General features: G+C 43.8%; 2 protein-coding genes and 1 long non-coding RNA gene across 4 annotated transcripts; all 3 read right to left on the reverse strand.

The window, feature by feature from the left end:
• Positions 1-853: 853 nt before the first annotated feature.
• LOC139766467 (uncharacterized) lies at positions 854-3167 on the reverse strand. The gene is made up of 4 exons (XR_011716907.1): positions 3040-3167; positions 2222-2320; positions 1538-1662; positions 854-1296 (listed from the first exon to the last, which is right to left on the reverse strand). It is a non-coding gene; the product is annotated as an uncharacterized lncRNA (long non-coding RNA).
• Positions 3168-6482: 3315 nt separating this feature from the next.
• Positions 6483-8716, reverse strand: LOC139766468 (uncharacterized). The gene is made up of 4 exons (XM_071695155.1): positions 8628-8716; positions 7879-8012; positions 7213-7349; positions 6483-6933 (listed from the first exon to the last, which is right to left on the reverse strand). The coding sequence occupies exons 1-4, from the start codon at positions 8669-8671 to the stop codon at positions 6838-6840; spliced, it is 411 nt and encodes a 136-aa protein (XP_071551256.1). The 5' UTR covers positions 8672-8716; the 3' UTR covers positions 6483-6837.
• A 3696-nt stretch (positions 8717-12412) lies between these two features.
• Positions 12413-25202, reverse strand: LOC139766288 (trypsin-1-like). 2 transcript variants are annotated; one of them, XM_071694738.1, is made up of 10 exons: positions 25056-25202; positions 22232-22421; positions 21259-21417; positions 20959-21047; positions 18492-18528; positions 18251-18350; positions 16728-16835; positions 14941-15095; positions 14188-14363; positions 12413-13497 (listed from the first exon to the last, which is right to left on the reverse strand). In XM_071694738.1, exons 2-10 carry the CDS (start codon positions 22317-22319, stop codon positions 13333-13335), a joined length of 1077 nt encoding a protein of 358 aa, XP_071550839.1. In that variant the 5' UTR covers positions 22320-22421; positions 25056-25202; the 3' UTR covers positions 12413-13332. The 2 variants fall into 2 exon arrangements, with proteins under 2 accessions (XP_071550839.1, XP_071550838.1); XM_071694737.1 differs by lacking the exon at positions 25056-25202 and having other exon boundaries at positions 22232-22436.
• Between the last annotated feature and the right edge of the window lie 409 nt (positions 25203-25611).

Consider the following 25611-nt stretch of genomic DNA (forward strand, 5'->3'; position numbering starts at 1 on the left):
TAGAAGTGTATTGACGTACTTTTATGTCTATCTATCTATCTATTCATCTAATCTATCTATCTATCTTTTGGGAAATGATAATACAGGAGGAGAGGGTTTCTAGCCGTTCGCTCCCGCCCGCCTTCTGTGTTACAGTGTATGCAAAATGCTACCCACCCCAGCACAAGGCAGAGCGTCACATTCAAAATGTTACTATCTCAAGACAGACACTCGGACACCCGCTATGTAATAGAAGTTCATCAATGTAAATCGAGAATATCTTTTACACTGACAGCAGCTCAGCACTACGTCAGGCAATTATCGAGATATACTGTCAAAAAAGTACGAGAAGACGACGTATATATCGTGCCAGACTTCCCAACTGGGGGGCATCACTCGCTCTGCTGGATTATGTTTTCTGTCCGTCCATAAAGCTGGGGTTGACAGCGAGAGAAAAGGAATGTGGCAGACTTTTACTGTCATGTCTATGAAACAGGTCACTGCTAAGGTCATCATGGGTCATCAAAAAAAAAAGCTGTAGACGCATTGTTTGCTGTGATGTCTGGCGTTATTTCCACTGAACTAACGCCTTCATCGTGTGTTTGTCTTTGGGAAAATACATTCGGAAGTTTCTCCTCTTACAAGATATTGAGTGTATGATACAACTTCACTTTTGGAGGGTCTTTTGGAAAGGGTTTCTTGAAATAGATGTGAGAAGGTGTGGTTTAGCTGGGTAATATCATCACTGGGACCTCCTGTTGCAGGATTTTAACATAACGTCTGAGATGTTTTAATTTTGTCTCTGACATTCATGTCCTTCATTGCTCTTTACTTCTGTGTCCCTCTTTCTCTGGCAGGAGTAGAAAGGCTTACATGCATAAATAAGTAGGAATCTTTATATCAGTAACTCAATACATTTATGATCAACCTATTTCCGCATAGTCTACATAAGTAACTGGACATTTGACACAAGGAAGTGGTGTATTATGCGCAAGATACATCAAGATATGAAAGCAAGGATGTGGGGGCTGTGTTAGCTGGTGATATGGGGAGGAGGCCCGTGCTGTGTTATAGCTGGTGGTATAAAGAAGGCAGCCCAGGATGAGGTATAGCTGCAGACGGGGAAAAAGTCTGGGTTGCGCCGTAGCTGGTGGTAGAGAGGTGGGGTGGGAAGGCGAGTGGAGCCACGAGTGATTGTAAGGTCCAGCCATAGGTTCAGCACCTTCTCCTGCGAGACCTGGAGCGTGTGCAGGAGCCGTGTTGAATGCGGGATCTCCTCCTCGACCCGCGCCCCGTGGGAACCCTGCTCCGAACCCCCTGTGGACAGATTGTAAAAGTAATTAGGGCAGGAGGTCGTCGCCCAGGTGGCTGCCAAGATTAAGTCCAAATGCAAACACCGTGGAGCCAGTTGGCACTACTAGTAACTATTTTCATCTTTGTGTGTGTGTGTGTGTGTGTGTGTGTGTGTGTGTGTGTGTGTGTGTGTGTATCTAGGAAGGTGCTTCACTAAGGTGAGGGCGAGGCACACTCAAACTTGGAACAGTGTTGTTCGCCTTACCGACAGAGGTCTCCTGGTTCTCCTTCCTGGGAAAATGAGTTCTCTGATGATCCCCAGACTACCGATCCCCCTACGGATGACGCGGCTCACGTCCCTGGTCACCCTGCTGGCCTCGCCGGGGTCGTCTGTCATCACAGATACAAAAAGCAAAGGATAATAAACCTCACGTCGGAATCGTGTGGTTTCGTCTCGACTGTGATCTACAGTGGGTCAAGTTGACCACCACAGGTTAGTACAAAAAGTTTTTTTTATGATTTGTAGAACTGAAACGATTATCTTTTTAGCTTAACTCCTACGAGCACGAAGAAACGACCCTTGAGTACGACGGTATAATCCTTATATCCAAGTTGAGTATGAGCTATTATAACTCATGGGTCGTACCATCGTGCTCAAGGGTCGTACCGCCGTGTTCCAGGGTCGTACCGTCGCGCTCAAAAGTCGCATTGTCGAATTCAGAGGGTTCAGAGGAATATGATGGATAGATAATCTACCCACAGGGATAGAATAGATAGGTAATTTATCCACAGGGATAGAATAGATCGATAATCTATCCACAAGGATAGGTTGGTCAACAATGAAAGAACAAGACCCTAGTGAATCTAACATAGTGAATCTAGGCTGTCACCAACAAGATGAGTGTATCTTACAGCTGTAGCTAAAACTTTATAAACACAAGAGACTCACCAGGATCGGGTAGGGCCAGACTGCAACTTAGTGCCACTACCATCATCCCCACCAACACGACACACGCCAGCTTGACCATCCTCAACTGTCCCTCAGCTTCTGCGGAAACACAAATAATTCCTTTTTCTCACATAAGACTTCATCAAACTTTTCTCTAGGATGAAAGAAAGGATGATAGTATAAGACATTCATAACGTGACGAAAGTATTTGCGTTGGAGAGTCTTAAAATTATGCAACACTTGTCATTCAGACTTTGTGATAGTAAACTGTAGAAAGCAGGAGTTGGAGTGAGTCTCAGTGAAGCTGTGTTTCCAAAGCTGGGTAATGGAGACCAGCGCTTGTCTCCTGCACCCAGACACACCAGGTGAAGAGGAGAATATTTCCACTAAATAATTAAAGGTAGAATTCACCACAGAGTTTACCTAGACGTGGAGGTAAACCTACATTTGATGCAGAACACACCTTTCCATGGATATTGTTATAATTAATGGCTACCCATTCCTTTGTGTGTGTGTGTGTGTGTGTGTGTGTGTGTGTGTGTGTGTGTGTGTGTGTGTGTCTGTGTATTTTGATTACTTTATACAACCCCCAGGACCCTCTTTTACGGGGCGTCTGCAAAACTGCGCTCCATTCAGATGCTGGGGAATGGTGGCACTCCTCTGAAGCGAGAAGTTCCTCGACGAGACTTTCCCCTTCTTTGCCCACTGACGAAGGTGAATCTTCACCCGCGATGGAACCACAAGCAGCCAGAGTCCGGTAACACTCCTGATACCTCGTAAAAAAGAAAATAAAAAGGGGGTCTTTGTACAAAGCTTACCTCAACTATCGTCCTAGTGCTGGTCTTCTTCACCCGAGATCTGCTGGTCTCAGACTGGCGAGCGCGAGAAGATCTTCCTTTAAGTAAGTCCTCCCTTGCGCTGTGGCCTCCCACCGACACTCGAGTGGCTTGATCCTCCAAGTCCAGGAAAGGTGGAAATACCCACCTCACCGTTCCTCTAACCCTCTTGAGGTGAACGTACAAATCTCACCCCATCTCCTACATATTCTGCCTATAATATCCGTACGCCAAGCGAGGGTACGTAAGACAACACGAGAAATAAACAATACGAAAATGATCAGTTCCTGCAGACAGAGGATGACGTCTCTAAAACCTGTCTTGTCAGCTCCAGACTTCGGAGAACTTGGAACGTTTTGAGGTCTTTCCTGCTCTTCAGGAAACACCTGCCTGGCTGACCCTTCCCTTACGTCTAGCTAGCACTTTACGTAAAGTCCGTATATGTATATACCAACATTTGATTTAAGACAGTTTTTATCATAGACATAAAACAACTGTGGTGAATTCTGTAGCGGGGTTTGTTTCTACGACATTTCAAAATAAGGATATAGAAATATACATATATAATAGGAATATCGAAATGTATGTTTATATAGTGTCTATTTTCTTGTATGATGTGGGAAGCGCTACGCGCTGGTTTTTTTTTTGGATCGAACCTCATCGTAAGCATTGGTAGATAATCTTACACACACACACAGTTGGTCTGATCACCTACAAGCAGAGGATAATGTGAGCTTGTCATCTTGTAACCTGTAAGACAGACAGTTTAGCTTGTATCCATTTAGTAATTAAGGGTCGGGAGTGATTATATTTTGATATGTAAGGTAATTAGCTTGCTATTATATTTGTTATGTAACAAGTGTTCATAATTCTACTACCCTTTCACTTTAAGGAAAACAGTGCACGGGGTAATCCCCTGGGAATTCCCGTCCTGGGTGTGACAAAGACAACTTGGGCTACCGATCATGACGTGTGTGGAGAAAGACAAAGTGCCACAGGGGAGGGGAAGAAAGCCCACTGTCAGACCCATCTGTGTGATAGGAAACAGGGAGTTTGCACTCAACTACAGACGAGTCCCTCTGACCAGTATGGTCTGCCAGGTACTGGTGAAGGATGCTTAGAAAACAAATGGCTGACGGAGAGGAGATTATCCAAGTGAGTGAGGACATAGGTTCAGGGGAAAACAGATAATGTGTAACAAACCTTTATCATTTCTGAGAGAGAGAGAGAGAGAGAGAGAGAGAGAGAGAGAGAGAGAGAGAGAGAGAGAGAGAGAGAGAGAGAGAGAGAGAGAGAGAAAAAAAAAAAAAACTTAATGGATTATTTGTATTTGGACTGCCAAGAAAGCTTTTGACGCTGCACCGCACTATAGGATGATTAAAAAGCTGCGCCTCAGCAGCCTGGTATGATGGAAAGACTCCTCAAATGGATAGATTACCATAGTGGAAGGTAACATCAGACACATGTAAAAAGAACCTTTATGAAATGCGTTAAGGTTAATAACAGAGTACCCCAAGGATCTGTCTTGGGACCATTATTCTTCTTGATCTCTGTGAATGACTTGCCAGAAGGTGTACGGCTTCTAGCGGAGTGAGTTTGCAGACGATGCAAATTTCATGAGGGAAGAGGAAAGCAATGAGATTTGCATTAGCTTAATCGATAGAACTCAATCAGAACATAACTTTCAGGTAATGATGATAGGCCACAGCGAAGGAAATCCTCAGTATGGATACTGACTCGCAGGAAATAAGACAGACTTGGGAGTTGACATTGTCCCTTACCTGTCGCCAGAGTTCCACAATAGGAGAACAGTTATAGAGACAAACTGTTTACTGACAAGTAACAGAACTCCGTTTATGGATTAGGAATTCATTTAGGAAGCTCTCCACTTCCTACGTAAAGGCCAAAAACTAGAACATATTTGTCAGGTTTGGCCACCTCGCCTGAAGACGGACAGTGCTCGAGGAGAGAAGACCTAGTGAAGGGCAACGAAGGTGACACAAGAACAAGGAGAAATGAGTTATACAGAGACCTTAGATTCGTCCACCATGGAAGATAGAAAAGTAAGGAGCGACCTGATGACAACTTAAGTCTTTTAAACACAGACAGTGATAAAATTCTTTAAAGGATGCAAGAATAGAACAACCAGATGATATAATATGAAATCAAGCGTAAATACTTGTTCGAAAAGATGGTAAAGAAGAACTTTTATAGTATGAGTTATGGATCAACCACGTAAAGTGGGTGGAGATATAGTAAATGAGGCCAGCATACAGAAGTTCAAAAAGTATGATAGTAGAGAAAGTTCAAGAGAAGTGGCGAGGCCTTCACAGCTGTAGAACTCCCTCCCTGGAAAGTTCAAACAGGTAATGCCACGCAAGCATAACCAGTCCAACATGATGGCATACGTCCCTACAAGGCCCTCTATAACTGAGTGATTTGAGAGATACGAGATACGAAGATTTCATACCATCCAACCAAGGTGCAACAACTGAAACATTGCGAGGATCGCCAGTCGCATGGATGAAAGACGAGCGGTTCGGAGAGAAAGAGACTATCTCCTTCCCTTACAGTAGTCATCCCTTCAGTGATAAAGAAGCTCAATTCATTAACAGCCACAACGTCAACATCTGCCTCAGTAACTCCCTTCCACTTGTTTCCTACTCCTCATACCCCCAGCTGCTCCTGGGGACAGCCTAAGAATGTGAACTCTCAAGCCAGTCTAGCCACCTCAAGGTAAACCGCTTCACTGCACTCTCAGACTTTTCAAAGCTGTGTACGGAGTCCCTCCCTAAGCTAGCCAAAGCCCTCTGCATCTGTCTTCAATATTTCTCTCCATCATGTCATAATAACCCCAGCTGATTGATTTCTGTATTAATGTTGAAGTCCACAAACCTAACCGTGTTTCAGTGAGCACCATCCACTGTCATTACCAGTAAACTCGATCAAAAGTCTCATGTGTGATGGAGTCTCAGAGGGACATTACCAAGTCCAATCGAACCCTCAGTAGTTTGGTAATAAGAGGACCTCCTCCTCTACCACTCATTCCCTTGTTCACTTCCTGGACTTGATCTATCAGAACTTTGAGAGACGGAAGGCTTCTGTGGCGCCCATTCGCACTGACATCACTCCTAACATAGTCATCCATGATCTATTCATTACTCTAACCATAAAGATATTTGGGTTTGTGGAGAAGACATTCACCGTGAACAAGGTCAAGCGGTAAGTTTCACCTGTGGCTTCCCACAAGGTACAAGGATGGCAACCTCGTATATCCTTACCCTGACTAGTACTGCTGTTGGGGCAGTTGTAGAAGTATTACTAGCACTAGTTTTCCAACTCGGGTACAATGTATTAAGCACAATGAAGGTTTTTTTCTTATACAAAACGTCCTCAAATAGGTGCTTAAAAATTCTATTTCACTGATTTTTTTAATTGTGTTTATTTCGTTAAAAGCCCACGGTGTTAGAGAGTGACCGATACATCATCAGACATAACCCTACAAGCAGACAAGATCTGCAGGATGACTGATGCAGTCGTGGTGGTGAGGAGGTTCTTGGTGAAGGACACAAGGAGAATGTGCTATGCTGGTGCCACAGCTGGTGGTGAGGGCTGGAGCTGTGATGTGTTGCTGTGTCAAATGTTGGAGACGTGACGAGTGGCCGTAACCAAATGTTGGAGACGTGACGTGTTGTGCCAAATGTTGGAGACGTGACGTGTGGCCGTAACTGTTGCTGGAGACGTGACGTGTTGCCGTAACCAAATGCTGGAGACGAGGCATCACGCGAACTGCACCCAGTCTCGTGAAGGACGTCCAAATCTAATCGGTGGGGTTCGAAATCCTGATCCAGGTCGTGGCCTGCTGCTTAGCGCCGCCTGCGGAGTGACACAACACCTTGATTACCCAAGAAAGATAATACATGAACAATCCAACAACCTGTTCCCTCTACGGCTTAACTCAGGCAATAGCGTGTCATGTGTACTGAAATCGTGCAGTATGGCTTTGTAGGGAAGAGGTTTAATGAGAAAATACAGAGGGTATCTTCCCGACATTATCAACTTTGACAACGATATCAAAATGTGTGAGTGTGTGTGTGTGTGTGTGTGTGTGTGTGTGTGTGTGTGTGTGTGTGTGTGCAGATATGTGGTTCTTACGGCTGAGGGGTCATTTGCGTCCTTCCCGCCAAAGATGATGTCAATTCTCTCGTGATCGTCGATCCCAGGTCGGAAAATTGCGTGGGAGATTTGCCTGGCCACACGAGACCTCCCCTCTGTGGCCAGACCTGGGCGACCTAAGGACAAAGGAGAACACAGTCAACGAGATGTTTACGATGGCAACTCTTACACCAGCGTTCAGGGATAGGGGAACATTCAGCGGGCTATCTACTCCCTACATTAGGTCAAAGCTGGGATATACTTCCTCATATTAGGTCACCGTCTTAGAAAAAGTGCAAAGTGTTAATAGAGAAGGTCCAGAGAAGGACAACAGTGATGGTACACGAATCAAAGAGAGCTGAGTTACAAGGAAAGGCTGGAGGCTTTGAGTGTCTGCCCACAGAGGAAGAGAGAAGATTTTGTGATACGACTGCTATACAGCACTGGAGAAATGGTTCAAGAAACTGGGGCCCTACGAGCGTAGAACTCCCTCCCAGTACAGCACAAATAGGTAATCTGTCTCTCTGTCTCTGTCTCTCTCTTACACACACACACACACACCTGACCATGACTCACATAGGTCGCGAAAAAAAAAAAAAAAAAAAAAAACAGGAAAGCAGAACCAGTTGGGAAGGAGTTGGTGTCGTGTGGAGAACAGTTACTTACCCGGGTCAGCCAGGACTGGATCTAGGCAGAGGAAAGACGCGGCCACCACCAGCAGTACACACACTGTGTCCACGATCCTTCCCTTCCGCACCATCCTCAACACACACCAAGGGGGCTTTGCTACCTCGGGGCCTCTGTACGGGTAGGAAATCCTCCATAAACGTCTACCAGATGATGTCAGAACGACCACGCATGACGTAGAAACATAATCATCATTTCATGCCAATTTCCCAATTTATCATAGCCATGAAATCAAACAGTTCAAGCAAAATGTTTTCCCAGGGGAGGCGGGCGGAACATAGATTCATCTGACATTATCGCAAGATGTTCATAAAACAACCTTGACTTACAAAGGACTAGTGAGCGACGGAGGATAAGCATATGTAACGCTATATCATTAATCCTCCACCTGGCTGAGGATTTTGAACGGATGCCCACCATGTAAACATCAACCATGTTGGAAGCAACGCTATACAGTATATGATTCGCCTGCTACCCTGTTCAAATATTCGTCCAACAAAAACCTTCTTCTGATTATGAGAACAACAGTCAAGTCTGCGATTCCATTCGTACTTAAACACAGCAAGAAATAACATTAGTCTTACCCCCAAAACAACAATCTCAAGCCTCAAAGATGTACAGAAATATATGAAACACACACGCAAACATAGCCACAAAAGCTCAGGCCTCTATCTTTTGAACTGCAAAGATTATCCTCTCGTGGCTTTCCTTCTACTGAGAAGTTTTACCTGAAGTTGGATCCTGCTGGGCTAACCTCCTCAACCTCTGGCATGCAGCAGGTGACTGGCTTGACCTGCTGGGACGGCCCTTAGCTATATATCAAGCAGTCACAGTGGCGCATCCAACACGCATGTGGAAAGGGGGAGGGGAAAAAAAAAATGTTTGCTTTGTGATTCAGCCTTGCTGGGCCGAGACGCCCTCAGCTTTGTCATGCTTGCTTATCTCTATTGCAATGTCTGTCTTACCTTTCATTTTTTTGTTTGTTTTCTGTTTGAGTCACCAGCTTATCAGACTGTCATGAGCCATTTTGCAGTCAATCCTCTTCACTCGTTCCTCGCCTCATACTCTTTGGATAGTTTGTTTTGTGTCTCATCTTCTTCTTGTGATGTCTTCTTTCTGCGTGTTAGCCAACTCTTGACACCTTCGATGCACCTCACTCTCGGGCGTCCAGCTGTATGTTTTCCTTAACTGGTCCTGTTCTCATAACGCTTGGTACATCCCAAGCCTCTACTCTTCGTCCATGGCCACACCGCCTTACCTTGCTCCTCACCAACCATTTCGGAGTAGCATTCACATCCTACTCTTATCTCGGTGTTGCTTATCCATTCTCGTAATTTCTCTGAAGAGTCTCAGGGTTATTATTATCTCTGCAGCCTGGACCTGTGAACTTGTTGTGGCTGTGAGCGGCCATACCTCTGTTTCACAGGGCAAAGTGGATCCATCCTAGAATAGTGATTTACATATTATTAATCTGCGTTACCATGCTGCATTTTGATCTACCAATGTAGGATGTTGCATCCTGAAGTTTGTCTGATATTAGGTAATTCTGTTGTTTATTTCTACGTGTGGTTGTATCTTCAACGTCATATATCACTCCCAGGTATTTTGAATCATTCACTTGTCGTAGCTGGTGATTCATACGTGTGATTACTCGTCTCTCTTTCTATTGATAATCATCAGATACGTTTTATTTCTGAATGATTTTCACGCCGTCTCAGTTCAAAGAAATCTGGCCACATACCCACAGAACATGGTAAGTCTATCTCGTTTTCAATTTTAATGGCCGCATCATCGGGAAAAACTAACGGTACGTCTTTATTTACTTTTGAGAATATTTCTCCTGGACTATATACATATATATATATTTACATACACACTAACACACATACACATTAGTTCTTTGACAGATTAATATGCTTTAAGTTTACATTCATTTAAACAAATGTGAAATGAAAAACTTCATACTTTTCAAGTCTAAAAATGTTTGTCGTTCCCAACTAGACAACGAAATGATAGCTTTTCAGTTGATGTTTCCCGACGCTATTTAATGTCTTTTATTTAAGCCATTAGTCTTGACAATAGTGTTTACTGCTTTCATGTTCATAAACTAATAGTTTTTGGATCTGTGTTATGAAGCACCACAATATACTCAGTATATACCACGTAAATCAAAACATCTCAACTCAGCGTCTTTAAAAACACTGAAGGCTCTATAGACTGGATGGTATATTACTAAGTAAGAGTCGTAGATGAACGGATTTTTCAGACTATGTATCAAAGGTAAAATTCTATTATCCAGCGTCTGCCAGATTTAAGCAGTTCCAGATGTAAGTATTTGCCGGTTTAGATTTAGAGAGATTGTTAGACAACATATCAATTTGCTGTTATCCTGTATTTCTGTGACTGCCTATCATGAGTCTCAAGTCTAACCACCCATCCAACCAAACCAACCAACCCACCCACCAACCAACCATCCAACCCAACCAACCAAGTAGTTGTTGTGGAAGAATTGGACTTAAAGAAAAGGTAATACAACAGTTTCTCCTGCAACCTCAACAAACATATGTAGGTTAGACGTCACACACACACACACACACACACACACACGCACACAAACACACACTCACCTATTGCCAACCTGTCCGTTCTTGTAACACGTACACTGTTACGTTACATAATGAACACAGTCAAGTCATTCGCTATCTGTGACGTCAGCTTATAGATACTGTCACATCACTTTATTAGATACGATGCCAAACTATTCGGACGCTGTCTAAATGGCGTCAGAGAATAGATTATGTCATATTTCACAGCAAAATAAGCGAGATGGACAACACCACTTGAGTCTCCACATCGCACAGTTCAGGTGTGTGAAGACATAACACTCTGGAGAACATAACAAAACAAGCTGGTGAGAACAATTTCTTCCTACTTATTCTGGGCAACAAAGGAATACCAATGTCTAGACACACAGGACGCGTATAGAATATGGCTTGTGGTGATGTTATTCTAGGAGAATTTTGGTCCTGATTCATCACGCCCTTGGCCACGACCGACCCTCGTGCCCTCGTCCAAAACAGACTCGTGTGTGTGTGTGTGTGTGTGTGTATGTGGTGGGGGAGTCATGCTCGAATGGCCTCTCTGTCTCTCTCCCCCCTGCGGTAGACGACCTCCCTTGCGCCATGCAAGATCGACGCCAGACATCACCTGCACCCACTTGCCTGATCCCTCACTGGTCCTACGTAGACGAGGGAAGAGGAGGAGGAAGATGGTCATCCTCCACTTAGCGGACGTGGAAGGTCCACTTGGTGACGAAGTCTGGATAGACTACGTGGAGGGCGTTGCCCCACACGTCATCCATATGATTTGATGGGAGGTGGTGACCTTACGTATCTCCCTTCGTCATTAAATCGGTGACCTTACCTTATCTCCTTGCTCTTTAAATCGGTGACCTTACCTTATCTCCTTGCTCTTTAAATCGGTGTTCTTACCTTATCTCCTTCCTCATTGAATCGGTGACCTTATCCTTATCTCCTTCCTCATTAAATCGGTGACCTTACCTTATCTCCTTCCTCTTTAAATCGGTGTTCTTACCTTATCTCCTTCCTCATTGAATCGGTGAACCTTACCTTATCTCCTTCCTCATCAAATCGGTGACCTTATCCTTATCTCTTTCCTCATTAAATCGGTGACCTTATCCTTTTCTTCCTCATTAAATCGGTGACCTTATCCTAATCTTCCTCATTAAATCGGTGACCTTATCTCCTTCCTCATTAAATCGGTGACCTTATCCTTATCTCCCTCCTTATCAGTCCCTCCAAACCCCTAAATGTGTACTCATCTACCATACGAAGACTGGGAAATATGTACAAATTCATTCTCCTTTTTTGGAGGGTGACTTTACTGTTTTTGTCGACACGTTATGGCCTGTTTACTCGTCTTGTGATTTCTGTTGTCCCAATGCTGCGCTACAATCAGTTGCAGGGAAGTGATGGACGACTGTGAAGCGAGAAGTTCCTCGAAGTTATTGCGCTTACTTTCGTTAACTGAAGATCACACAACTTCGGCCAAGGTGACTTTTACGCTCTGAACTGATTGGATTGAAATATAATGGGGTGTTGATATACATAGAACTCTACTGTTTCCTGTAGCTCATGTCTCGTTATGCATCAGCCAAGCAGGAACTTCGCCTGTGGTGTCATACCATCCGCCTGCCCCTCTCTCAGACGCCTGAAGTTATACCACTGAGGTGAACCTTAGCGCGGGGATAAGAAGGTGGTAGTGTTGGCCATCATCAAGTAACCTGGCATTATACAGGAGGGGAGGGAGCATTGATCGTGTGATTGATACAATTCAGCTAATTCCTGTCGGCGCTAGAATTTCTAAGTTTCGTAGACGCCATTATAAAAGCCGATCAACTAATTCTTGAACAACATATACAGAGATATAACAAGATTAGACCTACATCAACAGTATACGTTAGGATTGGATGGGGAATACAAAAAAAACCACGTTTTCTTGAAAATTGATATGTTTTATGAAACCCTTATGTGTGTATATATATATATATATATATATATATATATATATATATATATATATATATATATATAAACACGTTATGCATCACTATAAAATCTAAATCAATACTTCTTTATAATTCTAAAACAATGTGTACTGTTGCATAGACATCTCCCTGCACACCTGATACAGACAAATGAGAAGGAACGTCTATATTGCTCTGACTGTAGTCATATACTTAGATCTAGACGAAGAAAATATCGTTTAAGTCTGACATTCTTCGTTTGCATATATCCATCTTCTGTGGAGTTCTTTAAGTTTCATAGATCACATAAACTAATGCTAAATAAACCCTCTCATTCATCATTATCTAAACACTATAATTCCTCATAGTCATTACATCGGTTGGTGACAGCGAACAGTAGAGACAAGATAGTGAGACATGGTTTTCCTCCCTGTGTTGAGCTGCTGGTCTATCCTAGGTCTTCACATTCCTACTGCCAAGTGGGACTTGGAGATCATCTTCATTAACATTTTGAGACCGTGATTCCGTCTGTGTTTCTCATCTTAACTAATACCTGTCACTTCCATTCATCCCTGGGTTTACATTCCCTAACTGTCTCTTTCCTTCGTGTGTATGTGTGTTGCTGAGGCAATCCCCAACACTCACACTTTCTTATTTCTTATCGTCTCTTATCTCGTGGTTGTTTCCCCTTGTCAGTCAAACCAAACGGCTTCGTGAGTACTGGCCGAGGGAGTCTTCGACACTGGAAGGTGTGGACATGATCGGCAATCTAAGCAGTCGAGAGGGATTTGAAACTATCCACACCACTTGGCATGCAGGAGAGGACATAAGTCAGAGAGATGGTCCATGCTCAGCTACTCTTCAGAAAGCGTCTCTCTTTCTATGGTCTAGATGCCGTAGAGGACGCTGTCGATGAAGTCAATGTGATCTGCGACGCTCATATAGACGCCGGGCATCACGTCACCGTTGTCGCAAGAGCCAGTGAAGCTTGCGATCCCCACCAGGTAGCGGTGTCCCTCGATGTCTGAGTACAGCGGGCCGCCTTCATCACCCTGACGGAGGAAACACTTCGGTCAGAATAGTCAAAACAAGATTCAAAATATTGACAAGGTTCCTCAATTGTTTAGACGTGTTTTAGTTTATCAAATCTCTTTTGTTTGGCTAAGAGAATTGTAGGCCAGCTTATAACATAAAGGAACTCGAACAGGAACAGACCATTGGATTCTACTAAGGATATTTGTGGTAATCAAAGAGATTAGAAACATAGAGCTTAGTGTGTGTGTGTGTGGAGTTAGTAAGAAAACAGAGATGACTTAAAAGATAATTGCCCGTATCTGTTTTTAGCTACGGAGGACGCAAATGATATCAGTGAAAGACGATGCACTAATGTACTCTCTTTCTAAACGAAATAAATCATAGTTCTCTAGTCGTCCACAGGGAGCGCTGGGGCTGCTACCACACACCCTACCATGGGTGCTACTGTTAGAAGAGTGTAAGTATAAACATGAAGTATGTTAGTAAAGATTCGACACTTCTTACTCACTAATTCTTTGCTTATAACTATTATAGTGTCAGGACCAAGAGAGAGATAACATAAGCTTGAAAACTTTGTACTTCACCCGTATTTAACTTTTGTCAGGGGCATGAGAACCCCGCCTACTGTATAAGTAACACCTGCCTTACAACGTCCCCCTGCCGAGGTATTAACATCGCGTCCTTGTGACTAGGAATGGGAGATTTACCTTACAGGGTCCCCTGCCGGGGTATCCAGCACACATCAGGTCGCTCCCTTGCAGCAGGTCGGGGTAGTCCTGCCTCAGCCGCTCCCACTGAAGGGGTTCGGAGTTGTAACGAGTCTCACACTCGGCCGGCGTCATCACCAGCAAGTCAGCCTCCTGCAGGATGGGCGACTGGTGCGCTGTAACATGGCAAAACAACACTCTTAAGTCTCTTGAAACCAACTACTCTTACCTTAAACAATCTCGTTTTCTCTCTCCGCAAGCACAACAAACTTTGGTATTCATCGCATACATGATTATAACCTTAGGTTAGATGTTGTGAACTTCATCCATGACTACAACAGATATACAGATGACCTTAAATGCCCATAAAGTTTCTTGTTCAAGTATAGCAATTGGCAGAAGAGGAGGAACATGAAATCCATGAAACATTAAAAGGCCAAAATTCTAGGTTCTTGTTTGTTCTTCGTCTCCAGAAGCTCTGAATATTTTCAGGCATCTGGAGAAGTAGAGGAAGGGGGCGGGGGGTCATCTTCTCCTTAATATACTCCAAATGGCGATTATTCTAAGTCAAACAGCTTTTTCACCCTGGCGGAGGCCAGAATGTCTCCCAAAGTTCGCAAAGTTATGTCACAGGATTTAGAAGACATACGAGCTTACAGGTGGATCTGAAGGCAAATTAGTTATATAAGAATAGAAAATAATTCCCTGAACATATTACAATGGGCAATGTAAGGGTGATTGCAGAAAACTTACTGGCATTTACGTAGCCAAAGCCAGCGCCGATGACCGGAGTGCTTGGTTGTGGTCGTACGCCTGGCAGGCAGTAGGGGAACACAACATCGTTGAACTCTATCTTCTCAACCGTCTGGAGCAACGCTAAGTCGTTGTACCTCGTCTTGGAGCTCGGGCTGAGGACACAAATTAAATTAAGTGATGAAGACAACGTCTCAGGACTGAGGATTAAGGTTTTGGTCGTTGGGAAGGTCAGCCCAAGACATTCAGTCCCCACTGACAACGGGGGTAAGGTAGTTAGGGCTATGAACATAGTAAACAAACGGTTGAAAAAGAAAACACGGCACCAGAAGTGGAAGATGAGTGGAACAATTAGTGGACTGATAAGACTTTCACTGTGGTGAGGGCTGCTGAATAGGAGGACATGTTCGTTAGGAGTGTGAGCATATGATACAAGAAGCCAGGATAGGTAATGTATAAAGCCAGGGGTGTAGAGAGCCATAGGGGCTGAGCAAGGGCTTTGGATAGAATGTACAGAGAGGCATCGGTTCAAACGTCAAGACCTTATATCTAAAGGATCTTAGGGTCTTGCTCAAGGGTCGTCCCGTCGTGCTGTAGGGTCGTACCGCCATGCTCAAGGATCGTACCGTCGTGCTCAAGGGCCGTACTGTCGCGCTTAAGGGTCGTGCCGTCGTGCTTAAGGGTCGTACTGTCGTGCTCAAGGGCCGTACTGTCGTGCTTAAGGGTCGTACCGTCGTGCTCAACGGGTGTACCGTCGTGCTTAAGGGTCGTATCGTCGTGCTTAAGGGTCGTATCGTCGTGCTCAGGGGTCTTATCGCCGTGCACAAGGTGGTTAGCAATGATGGTAAACAATCAGGCTCCAAACACCTTATGGTAATGAATGGGTGGAAGTACAAGAGATGCTGATGGACTGGACCAGCAGTGGATGAGACACATGACCGTCAGTACAACGAGTAAACCCAAAAGTTATTAAAACAGTAAGACAGGAAGCTCTGCTGTCCTATGTATACCACTTAGAACATCTTTATAGATAACCTCGTTATGTACCCTAGGTTTCCTGCTATTTGTTTTAACCATGTACACACCATAGTACTAACTGGTAGCATATCTGTACGTAAGACCGGATTTGAAACATGGGGATGTAATAAATAGAAAGTCTATTGAATGTGTTTACGAGAACATGGCTCATGTTAGTGGCAGCTTCTGTTCATGGTCTACACAAAAGACTTACCAGAACTCGAATCTTGGCTGAACATGTTTGGTGATGATGAGACGTTTTTGAGTCTTCCGGACTGGAACTACTTAAGGGGAGACTAAAGGCAGTCTTCAGCCTTGCTCAAATAGTAGCCACGCCAACGTAAAGATGATGGGACAGAATGAAATGAGGTCAGGGGATGGAAAGGACAACACCAACAACCTTTCCCATGTTAAGAGAAACATGGAAGAGGAGAAACGTTATTGCACTATTAGAATTCCTCAGTCGTTGGGTCGAGGTCATTACTATGAGTACATCTGGGAAACAGTGGGGAACCCTGAAGAGACAACGGAAAACGACGCAAGAAAACCGTAGGAGGGGTGACATTAAGAAATTCTTCAACGGTACGTGAATGGAAAACACCAAGGGAGGAAGCAATGATCTTAAAGAACGCCAATGTATAAAAGCATCTTACAATGGAAGAGATTAATATATGGTATTTCAAGTCTTAATTTCCCTCCCCGCAGGCATATAGATTACTCTATCTCTCTCTCTCTCTCTCACACACACACACACACACACAAAGACTCACTCGAAGTCGGGATGGACGATGATCTGCTCAATAGCGTAGTCCACAGGGCGGGAGTTTGCTTCGTTCTCCCTGGAGAAGTCCAGCTCCCCGAGCCTCACGGAGTATATCCTGTTGGGTAGAGGGAGTCAGTTAGTTAGTATGTGCATCAGGTGTGTTTACACGCACTCTCCTATCTCTTCGGGTTATATATATACAGAATATTAAAGTGTGTTGGATCTATTTATGGATGCCAAACGTTTATTAGGGGGAAGGAGTGTTTGAAGCAAGACTCTCGATGCGTTTCCACCATTCAGGGAGTAATTATTGATGTAGGTTCACCAGAGACAAAATTCAAATGAAATTCGCTAAGAAATTCGTGAAGTGTCTTAAAGATTCTCTGTGAACTTCAAGGAAATACGTGTGATGCTTCTCATTAAGATATCCCCTGAAGGAAATCATTATTTTAGCGTTATATACATACAAATATGACATTGAACAAACACACTATACATACTATACATTATCTTATCCTTCATGCCTATATACATACTATACATTATCTTATCCTTCATGCCTATCTTAGTTATGAAGGGTCTTGTGATATGTTGAATTGGTGTTTGTAATGTTGCAGACTAAGATGAAGTCTAGAACGCAGACGAGAAAGCATAACTCGTTCATGACTGGGGGATGCAGATTCAGATGGGTGTGTGTGTGTGTGATGGAGTAAAGCCTATGACTTGGTTTGAAAGGTCGGTTGTTTAGCGCTTGTCTGCGAAGAAGGGATCTTTAAGTATAGGTTACTGAAGACTGAAGTAGGAGTAAGCTTGTTATTGATATCTGAGGTTGGTAGTTGGTTATGAAATGGTTTGAACTAGGAAGGGTGGGGTGGGGGTGGCTTCTATTGCACTGGAATTATTTCTGTTTCGTTGTGTAAATGTTGGATGTCTGTAAAGCTTGGAAATCATGATTCTCGTCGGTTAAGAAATGACGGCGGATTTTTGTAAGATATATATATATATTGTTTTTGAGTTAGCCAACGCTGTCAATCCATAATTCAATGTTCCATGTCTGTTGTTGCTTGAGTGTTGTCATTGTGCTGTGATATGAGTGTGTGATCATTTGCACATGAAAGGACTTTCACCTTGCAGTCTGCAGGTGATGGCAGGATATGTAGGAGCGAGTGAAGAGGGTTGGAGAAAGAAGTGCTTCCTGGAGAACTCCTCTGTAGAGCCTTTGGATTTTGGGGAAGTGAAAGCTTGAGAGCGAACAATGAAGCTGGCTAACAATGTCTTTTTCTCTCTAGCTTTATGAAGGAAGGTGTCAAGTATCTTGTGCTGGAGAGTATGTCAGGAGACAGTGTCGAATGCTTTGATGAGACATGGTGTGTAAGGTTCGCGTGTTGTGTGTGTGTGTGGAGTAATTGTGACCGAAGCCATATATATAATATATATGTGTGTGTGTGTGTGTATGTGTGTGCGTGTGTAAAGTGTTGCCTTTACCCTAAGGAATATATCAGTATGGCAAGACCAAGCTTATAGACGTACGGTTTTTTGAGGGCGCAGTAGGCGGAGGTGAGGAGGAAGCGGTCGGAGATGGGCGTCGCTCCGCAGAAGGTGTCGTGGACGCTCAGCTGACGCTGTGGTCCTGCAGGAGGGGGAAGAAGATCCCGATAAAGATTAGCCAGTAGTGTTGTTGGACGTCACATTATAACAGTGGTAGGTAGAGGAGAGAGATATATTCCTACATGAAAAGGTCATCACAAAGACTGAGAAAGGAACACAGTACCTTGTTGTCCGCTGGTAGTAGCTCCTTGTGTCTCGGCCTGGAAGAAAAGAAAGAAAAAAAAAAAGGCGTTAGTGTGTAGGCTGAGTGTACGCGTCTGCATGCTGATGAGGTAGCGGGACCAAGGGAACGTCAGGCAACCATGAGTCTCCGCTCTCCTCAAGGGCAAACACCCCAAGAAACAAACACAAAATCTGTTTATCTTTTTTTTCCTTAACTCATTCTCTATAGCTCTCCTGGTTTTCCTCGAAGCCCCATCGACTTTGTTTTTCCTTACGTGATGATTTTAGATTTATATCACGTGACTGTCAAATAGTAGGAATCTTGAAGGAAGATGACATTAAAGTGTTTTCGAAGCAGAGGGAAGGATCACGTTACGAAACTTTTATGAATATTAAAAGTTTTCATGATTTTTTAATTATGACGTAAACAGACTTACAACCGTCAAATTCGTTGCGGCCCACATGGACCCCAGGTGCCCTTCTTAGGGGTTTAGAAAGCTGTATGACCCGTCTAGTGTTGAAAGTGCCATTTGTAAACCAAAGACATTTTATGTTAACCTTATGAGAAGTTGTAATACAACTGGTTTTGTGAAATTTCCATCGAGAAGATTAAGACTACAATGGTCATTTTGTGCCACGGTCCAATCTGACCCCCGGATGCTCTCGAACTCGTAACTTTATATATTAACGTGTTGATGAGGAGGGTTGTTGACATGACCTAATTAGCAAAGCTTCCCTGTTTTGTTCTTCAAACCACAACCATATTTACTACTCGTCGTCATTCACCACTTGCGAGAGATCGTCACAAAATGCTGTATCGTCCCAGGGTTAAACCATCGTTTTCCAAGGTGTCGTAAAGAACCCTTAGGCGATTCGAAGTCTGTGCAGGTGAGGGTGTTCGGTATACACACACACACACACACATTTCAGGCGTCGTCTTCAACGGGTGCCCAGTCCCTATATACATATATACTTACTTTCGAGTGCTTTGAGCGCCACTGTATAAGACATCATACACACCAGAAGACCTAATTTAGGTTCATGGTCATCTGCATACAGCAGAAGTAGTTAACAAATGTGTGGAGTCCACAAACCCATGCCTTCGACCTGCCTGACGTGTGTGGAAGACGCTGAGCCAGTGGTGGGAATTCATGCGATGGTAACTGTGAACCAGTGGTTAAAATTTATAGATTGGTGGTATCTGCTGACTCAGTGAACGAATCGTATCTTGAAATCCGCTCAAGAAAAAAGAAAAAGATAGCCATAAAAACTCGTTCTTGCCCTGTAAATGTCGGGTTGTATTTATGTTTAATTTTCTGATGGTGCATTAGAATCACTTGTATACGGCTAAGCGACTGCGAAGATACAGGTACAATATATGAATTTTCAGGTCAGGAGAGTCGAAGGCGTGACCCGGACATAACTCCGGCAACATCGTGTTAGTGTAGTATGCGCGTGGAGGCGGGGGAATTCATGTCAATAAACTCCGTTGTTCTTCGTTTTGTAACGCCGACGCGAAAACGTAAACAAACCTTGAATTTCTCTCATAGAATATCGATTTTCACCCCAAATGTATATAGATCGTATTATTTATTTACCGTTCATATATCACAGAAATTCGGGAGAGAGACTAGAGACGAGGTGGTACGTACAATCGTCTACCCCACCACCCCCTCGTCACTCCTAACCCACACCACCCCCAGCCTCCAAACCATTGTCTGGGGGTGGTAACTCCGGGGAATCTCAGGGGATTTCCATGCCAAAAGGCAATCTGGGTATTCCCCCCCCCCCCCCACCCCACACACGAGATAAATTACCTACCTACTATGAGGTGTGTTATACACACCTCAGGTAGGTAGTTTGGGAAGTCCGGGTAACGCCTGTGAATCTGTGGTCAACATAACAGCATATATATATATATATCACATTTAATGATCGACTGAAGCGGTTCTTAGCTAAAAACTAGCGAGCCAGTCATGTGACCAATTCCACTCACTGCTTCAGTAGACAGGACGGCCACGTATCGTAGACTGTTCTTTGTTCCTTGAGACGCTAATTGTATTTCCACGTCTGGCAGATAAGCCTACCTCTGCCCACTACCTGGTTTAATGGACAGTACTGATGGCTATGGGCGATAGCGACCTGACATGTTCACATACCTGTCTCATGACCCTTTTTCCTTTTGAACAAAGGACTGGGCCTTTGACCCTTTTATGTATATATATATATATATATATATATATATATATATATATATATATATATATATATATATATATATATATACGAACATAGTACATACGAACGTGTACTTTCATAGAACACACAATACCCTCCACCACCCAGGACTCGAACCCACGACCTTTGCATAGCCGTGGCGACCATAGCCGAGCGGTTAGCGCTCCCGACTGCCATGCAAAGATCCTGGGTTTCGAGTCCTGAATAACATTTACCATCGCTTGGCTCACCTGAGGTCCTGGTGCGGGGTCGGGATTGGCCTCCCGGGTGTTCCTCCTGCTGCGGGGCACGCCGTTGGAGGCGTACGGTCGACCACAGTCTGGCAGGAAGACACGAACATTGTGTTACAGACTCTTGCTACGTAAGTGACACACTCCCTCTACTACACCAACACTCAGCAGGTACTTTAGTGGTAGTGGGTGAATACCTTTCAGATCCTCCGCCACGATGATTAGGACATTGTTTTGACAATATATTGAGTCACACACACACAAGCTACGGCCGAAAGGATCAAACAGAAAATGGCTCACCGAAGTCAGGGTCGGCGATGGTAGGCCATGGGTAGTCACAGGCGTTGCAGGAGACCGGGCAGTTGATGAACATCTCTTGCTGATTGCTCTCACACTCCCCCTGCTGAGCCAACTGCTGGCACTGCGGGTTACTGTCCTCACACGGCGGGGCTTCCTCAGCTTAGGAATATACATGTATACATAAGGAAAGAGAAAATGACACACGTGTGAAAGAAGTGGTGAAAGTAAACATGTACGTATGTATATATGGCAGCAGCGCTTAACTATGCATGTGAATTAGTTTATGATGGGATGTGGATTTGACAGAAGGTAACGGTGTTGTTGGCTGGTTAGATGGGCTGTGAGGTGAGGTACCACGATACTGGCTGAATGCATGTACTGTACCTTTGTATAAAAGCAAGGGAAACAAATATAAATGTTCGAATGACAGTTACAGGTCCGTTAAGTGTACCTGGTTGGGTGTTTGAGAGAGTGGCAATTGAGAGGGTGGTGTAGTTAGCAGAGCAGTTGACTGGAGAGGAGCAGTATTATCTCTGGAGAGGTATAAGGTGTACTGACCAGGTATAAAGTTTTATAGAATATATGTGATTGCTAATTGGAGAGAGGGGCTGGCTTGTATGTGGCATTTATGGATCAGGAGGAATTGTATGACTGGACTGTCAGAGATGCCTGACATGGAAGGAGCTATGGATATACTGGGTAAGGAAGAGGTTACTGCATGCAGTAAGGAGGTTTTACTGGGAAAATGAAAACGTACGTGCGAGTCGGAATGGAGAAGAGTGAGTGGTTCCCGGTGTGTGTGTGTGTGTGTGTGTGTGTGTGTGTGTGTGTGTGTGTGTGTGAGATGATTGATCCATTTTCACCGAACACAATTAATATTAACTGATATTCATGACATCCACTGGAATAAAGGCATTACATCAGACATAGCAATACTCCCAGAGAAATACAAGATGAGGCGGGAGACACTCACTGGTCTGGGCGTGTGTGGTTGTGCAGTAGCAGACGAGGGCCATGACCGCCACCGCTGCCCACGACACACCTCGAACCCCTGACATCATGAAGGAAGGACGAGGACCCGGATCTCACGTGATCTAGCTGGATGACGTCAGTGGCTACTTTGTGCGAGACGTTCCAATTTCGTCTGATGTTGTTGTTGACTTCTGGGTGGTGAGGGGGGGAAGTCAACACTGAGTTCATTGAGATATTCATTGCAGAAGTAGGTTCTGTGTTAACCTATTTAATTAAGCATGTAGTCAGGTATTTGTGTATGGTGTTGTGCGTATATGTAGTATGAGTGTGCTTGCGTTTGTTTACATATTCATGTATGTATGTTACCACACTGACTCCTTCTGTTTGGAGTTAATTGATGGTAAAGAGTGACTTCAAAAGAGTCCTCCCTGTCTCTGCGAATGAATGTAGCGCAGTATTAGAGCTGCAGGAGACCCTAAATGGGGCCAACACATATCCTCTTTGTCAATCTTTCCTCACTCATTCTCTCCATGTGACCAAACCATTTCATACACCCTCTTCTGCTCTCTCATCCACACTCTTTCTTTGACCACACATGTCTCTTACCCTTTCATTACTTACTCGATCAGACCACCTCACACCACATATTGTCCTCAAGCATTTTATTTCCAACACATCCACCCTCCTCTAAACTGTCTTATCTATAGCCCATGCCTGGCATCCACATGATATAGCTTAGATTATCATTCCTTCAAACAAGCCAATTTTTGCCCTCCCAGATAACATTCTCATTTCACTCACTCTTCAGCGCTCCCAGAACCTTCGCCCCCTCACCCACTCCATGGTGATCACTTTCGCTTCCAATTCTTCTCCAAACACATCCCAACTAACCTGTCCCTCAACTCTGCTAGACCTCATCAGTCTTGCTTTTATTCACATTCACTCTTAACTTTCTCCATTTACAAACTCTTCCAAACTCATTACCAATTTCTACAGTGTTTCTAAGTATTTCTCACACACATTCTTTAAAGCAAATATCTGGTCCACACATCCTCTACCACTTCTGAAACTTACTGCTCCCATAATATGTTGCTCTGTGTGTGTGTGTGTGTGTGTGTATATATATATATATATATATATATATATATATATATATATATATATATATATATATATATATATACACGAACACACACACGTCTGTGCCAGGTGTGTGTGTGTGTGTGTGTGTGTGTGTGTGGAGTATGCTAGGCCCTTCAAAATGTCATAAACCCTTACCAACAACCATTTCTCTGACCTGACCCACAACAACTTCAAAACTTTGCTAACAACAACTTCTCTACCGTACAAAAAACAAACAAAGTTATAGTGGGTGTTTGATGGGACGTTATTAACTCCAGCGTTGACACTTCCCGTGTTAACAACCCTCTTACTCATCAAGGTGAACACGTAGGCTTCAAGAATCACGATACGTCCTTAGTCTTACGATACATATATTCCAGACACACACACACACACACTTTCACATACCTGACATGAGACGGCTTTTAAGATATCCTGTCGATAGGATGCAGGCAATCAAGCGCTTGTGAGACAACATAATTCACTTTTCAGAAGAGTTAGTAGTCTCCTCTGTACGAGCAAACATTTTGAGGAGGACGCGGATTGGCCTTTTCTTAATGTTGTTGGAATTCCCATTCCTCCTCCAGCAGTCAGCCATGACGTCCTGTTACGGCGTGGCTCCGCGTCAGAAGTTTTCCTAGAGTGGTGTGAATGACGGCTTTGGGAGGGAGGATGGGGGGTTAAAGGGGACGACCTCTGTTTCCTGGACGGGGGGGGGGGGGGGGGGGGGTAAGGTGGTGGTCCCCCCCCCCTCAGAGGTGTCTGAGGAGGGGATACGACCCCCCCCCCACCATCCCTCCCTCCAAAGGAGGTGTGGTTCGTAGTGGATCAAGATAGTGACTGGTAGGGTTTTCTTGCTTACTTAAAGTCGAAGTTTCTCATCAAATTTTCTTTATATATCTACACACACTCACACACACACAAATACACACATGCACACACACATACACACAAACATACACACATACATACATACACACACACACACACATATACACACACACACAAACACACGCACACACACACTGCCTCTCTCCATACAGGCAGTTCAACCACATCAGAAATATCACTGAGTTCATACCTCATTGTTGTCAGTCTCTTAACCCATTCCTCGCTGGGTAGAAATAAGAGACACCAGTGTCTTTCCGGTCGAATTACCATGGCCATAACTCCGCCTTAAACGATGGTTCCCGTTATCTCTTACAATACTAATAGTGTCTGGAAAATCACTTAGACAATGTGCTTGTTAAGATCTCTCTCAACACCTCTCGATATGTCTACAAAATTGAGTGTGTATCTTTGGCTTCTCATTGATAAACTTTCAACTTCAGTCATCAAGTTTTCTTTTGCAACGTGTATCAAATGCCAAGGGCAAACCTATACATATACACATACTCGCTCACCAACACTCATACCTTTATACAGTCATACACAAACCTCATTCGGACACGTATACACAGACACCTACACACACACTGACACTATACATATTTTATGTATAAGAACGAATAGAATGTACAATATATATATATATATATATATATATATATATATATATATATATATATATATATATATATATATATATATATTTTGCTTTGTCTCCCGCGTTTGCGAGGTAGCGATATATATATATATATATATATATATATATATATATATATATATATATATATATACACAATACAGCAATACCTACTCACAGGGTTTTCTGTTGGTGTGTTGGTTGGAGGAAATCACAGAAGCACGTCCTCTGTCGCTACCGTCAGCACCACGACTGATGTGCTGCCTCGCCACCACTTCTCCACCACACACCACCTTCCTGACACCATCGCTCGCCCCCGGCGAGTGATACGTCAGGGACTTTTCCCGCTTGGGTTGCCTAGGTAAACAGTAAGGAACACTTAACTGATACCGATGTTTGATTTTAAGGGGTTTGGTTCTGAGTGTCCATCAAGGAGGATTAGGATTAGGAGGAGGAGGAGGAGAAGAAGAAAGGGGAAGAGGAGAGTATGCATGATTAAGATCTGTTGCTGAGGAATATCACATGAGGAGGGAAATGACCATGAAAGACGAAGAGAGTACCTGGACCTGTCTCTCACATCCACTGTTGAGAAATTTGTTGCGTACATCCTCACACTCATGCGGCTTCCTGGAACCTTGAGGGCTTGGGAAATACGAGAAATATACTTTTTAAAGACATTTATTTACCAAGTCGGTGTTTATCTAAACACTCCTGTATCTCTGAGTCATCTTAAC

Source organism: Panulirus ornatus, chromosome 57 (genome assembly GCF_036320965.1).
Source record: "Panulirus ornatus isolate Po-2019 chromosome 57, ASM3632096v1, whole genome shotgun sequence".
Classification (NCBI taxonomy): domain Eukaryota; kingdom Metazoa; phylum Arthropoda; class Malacostraca; order Decapoda; family Palinuridae; genus Panulirus; species Panulirus ornatus.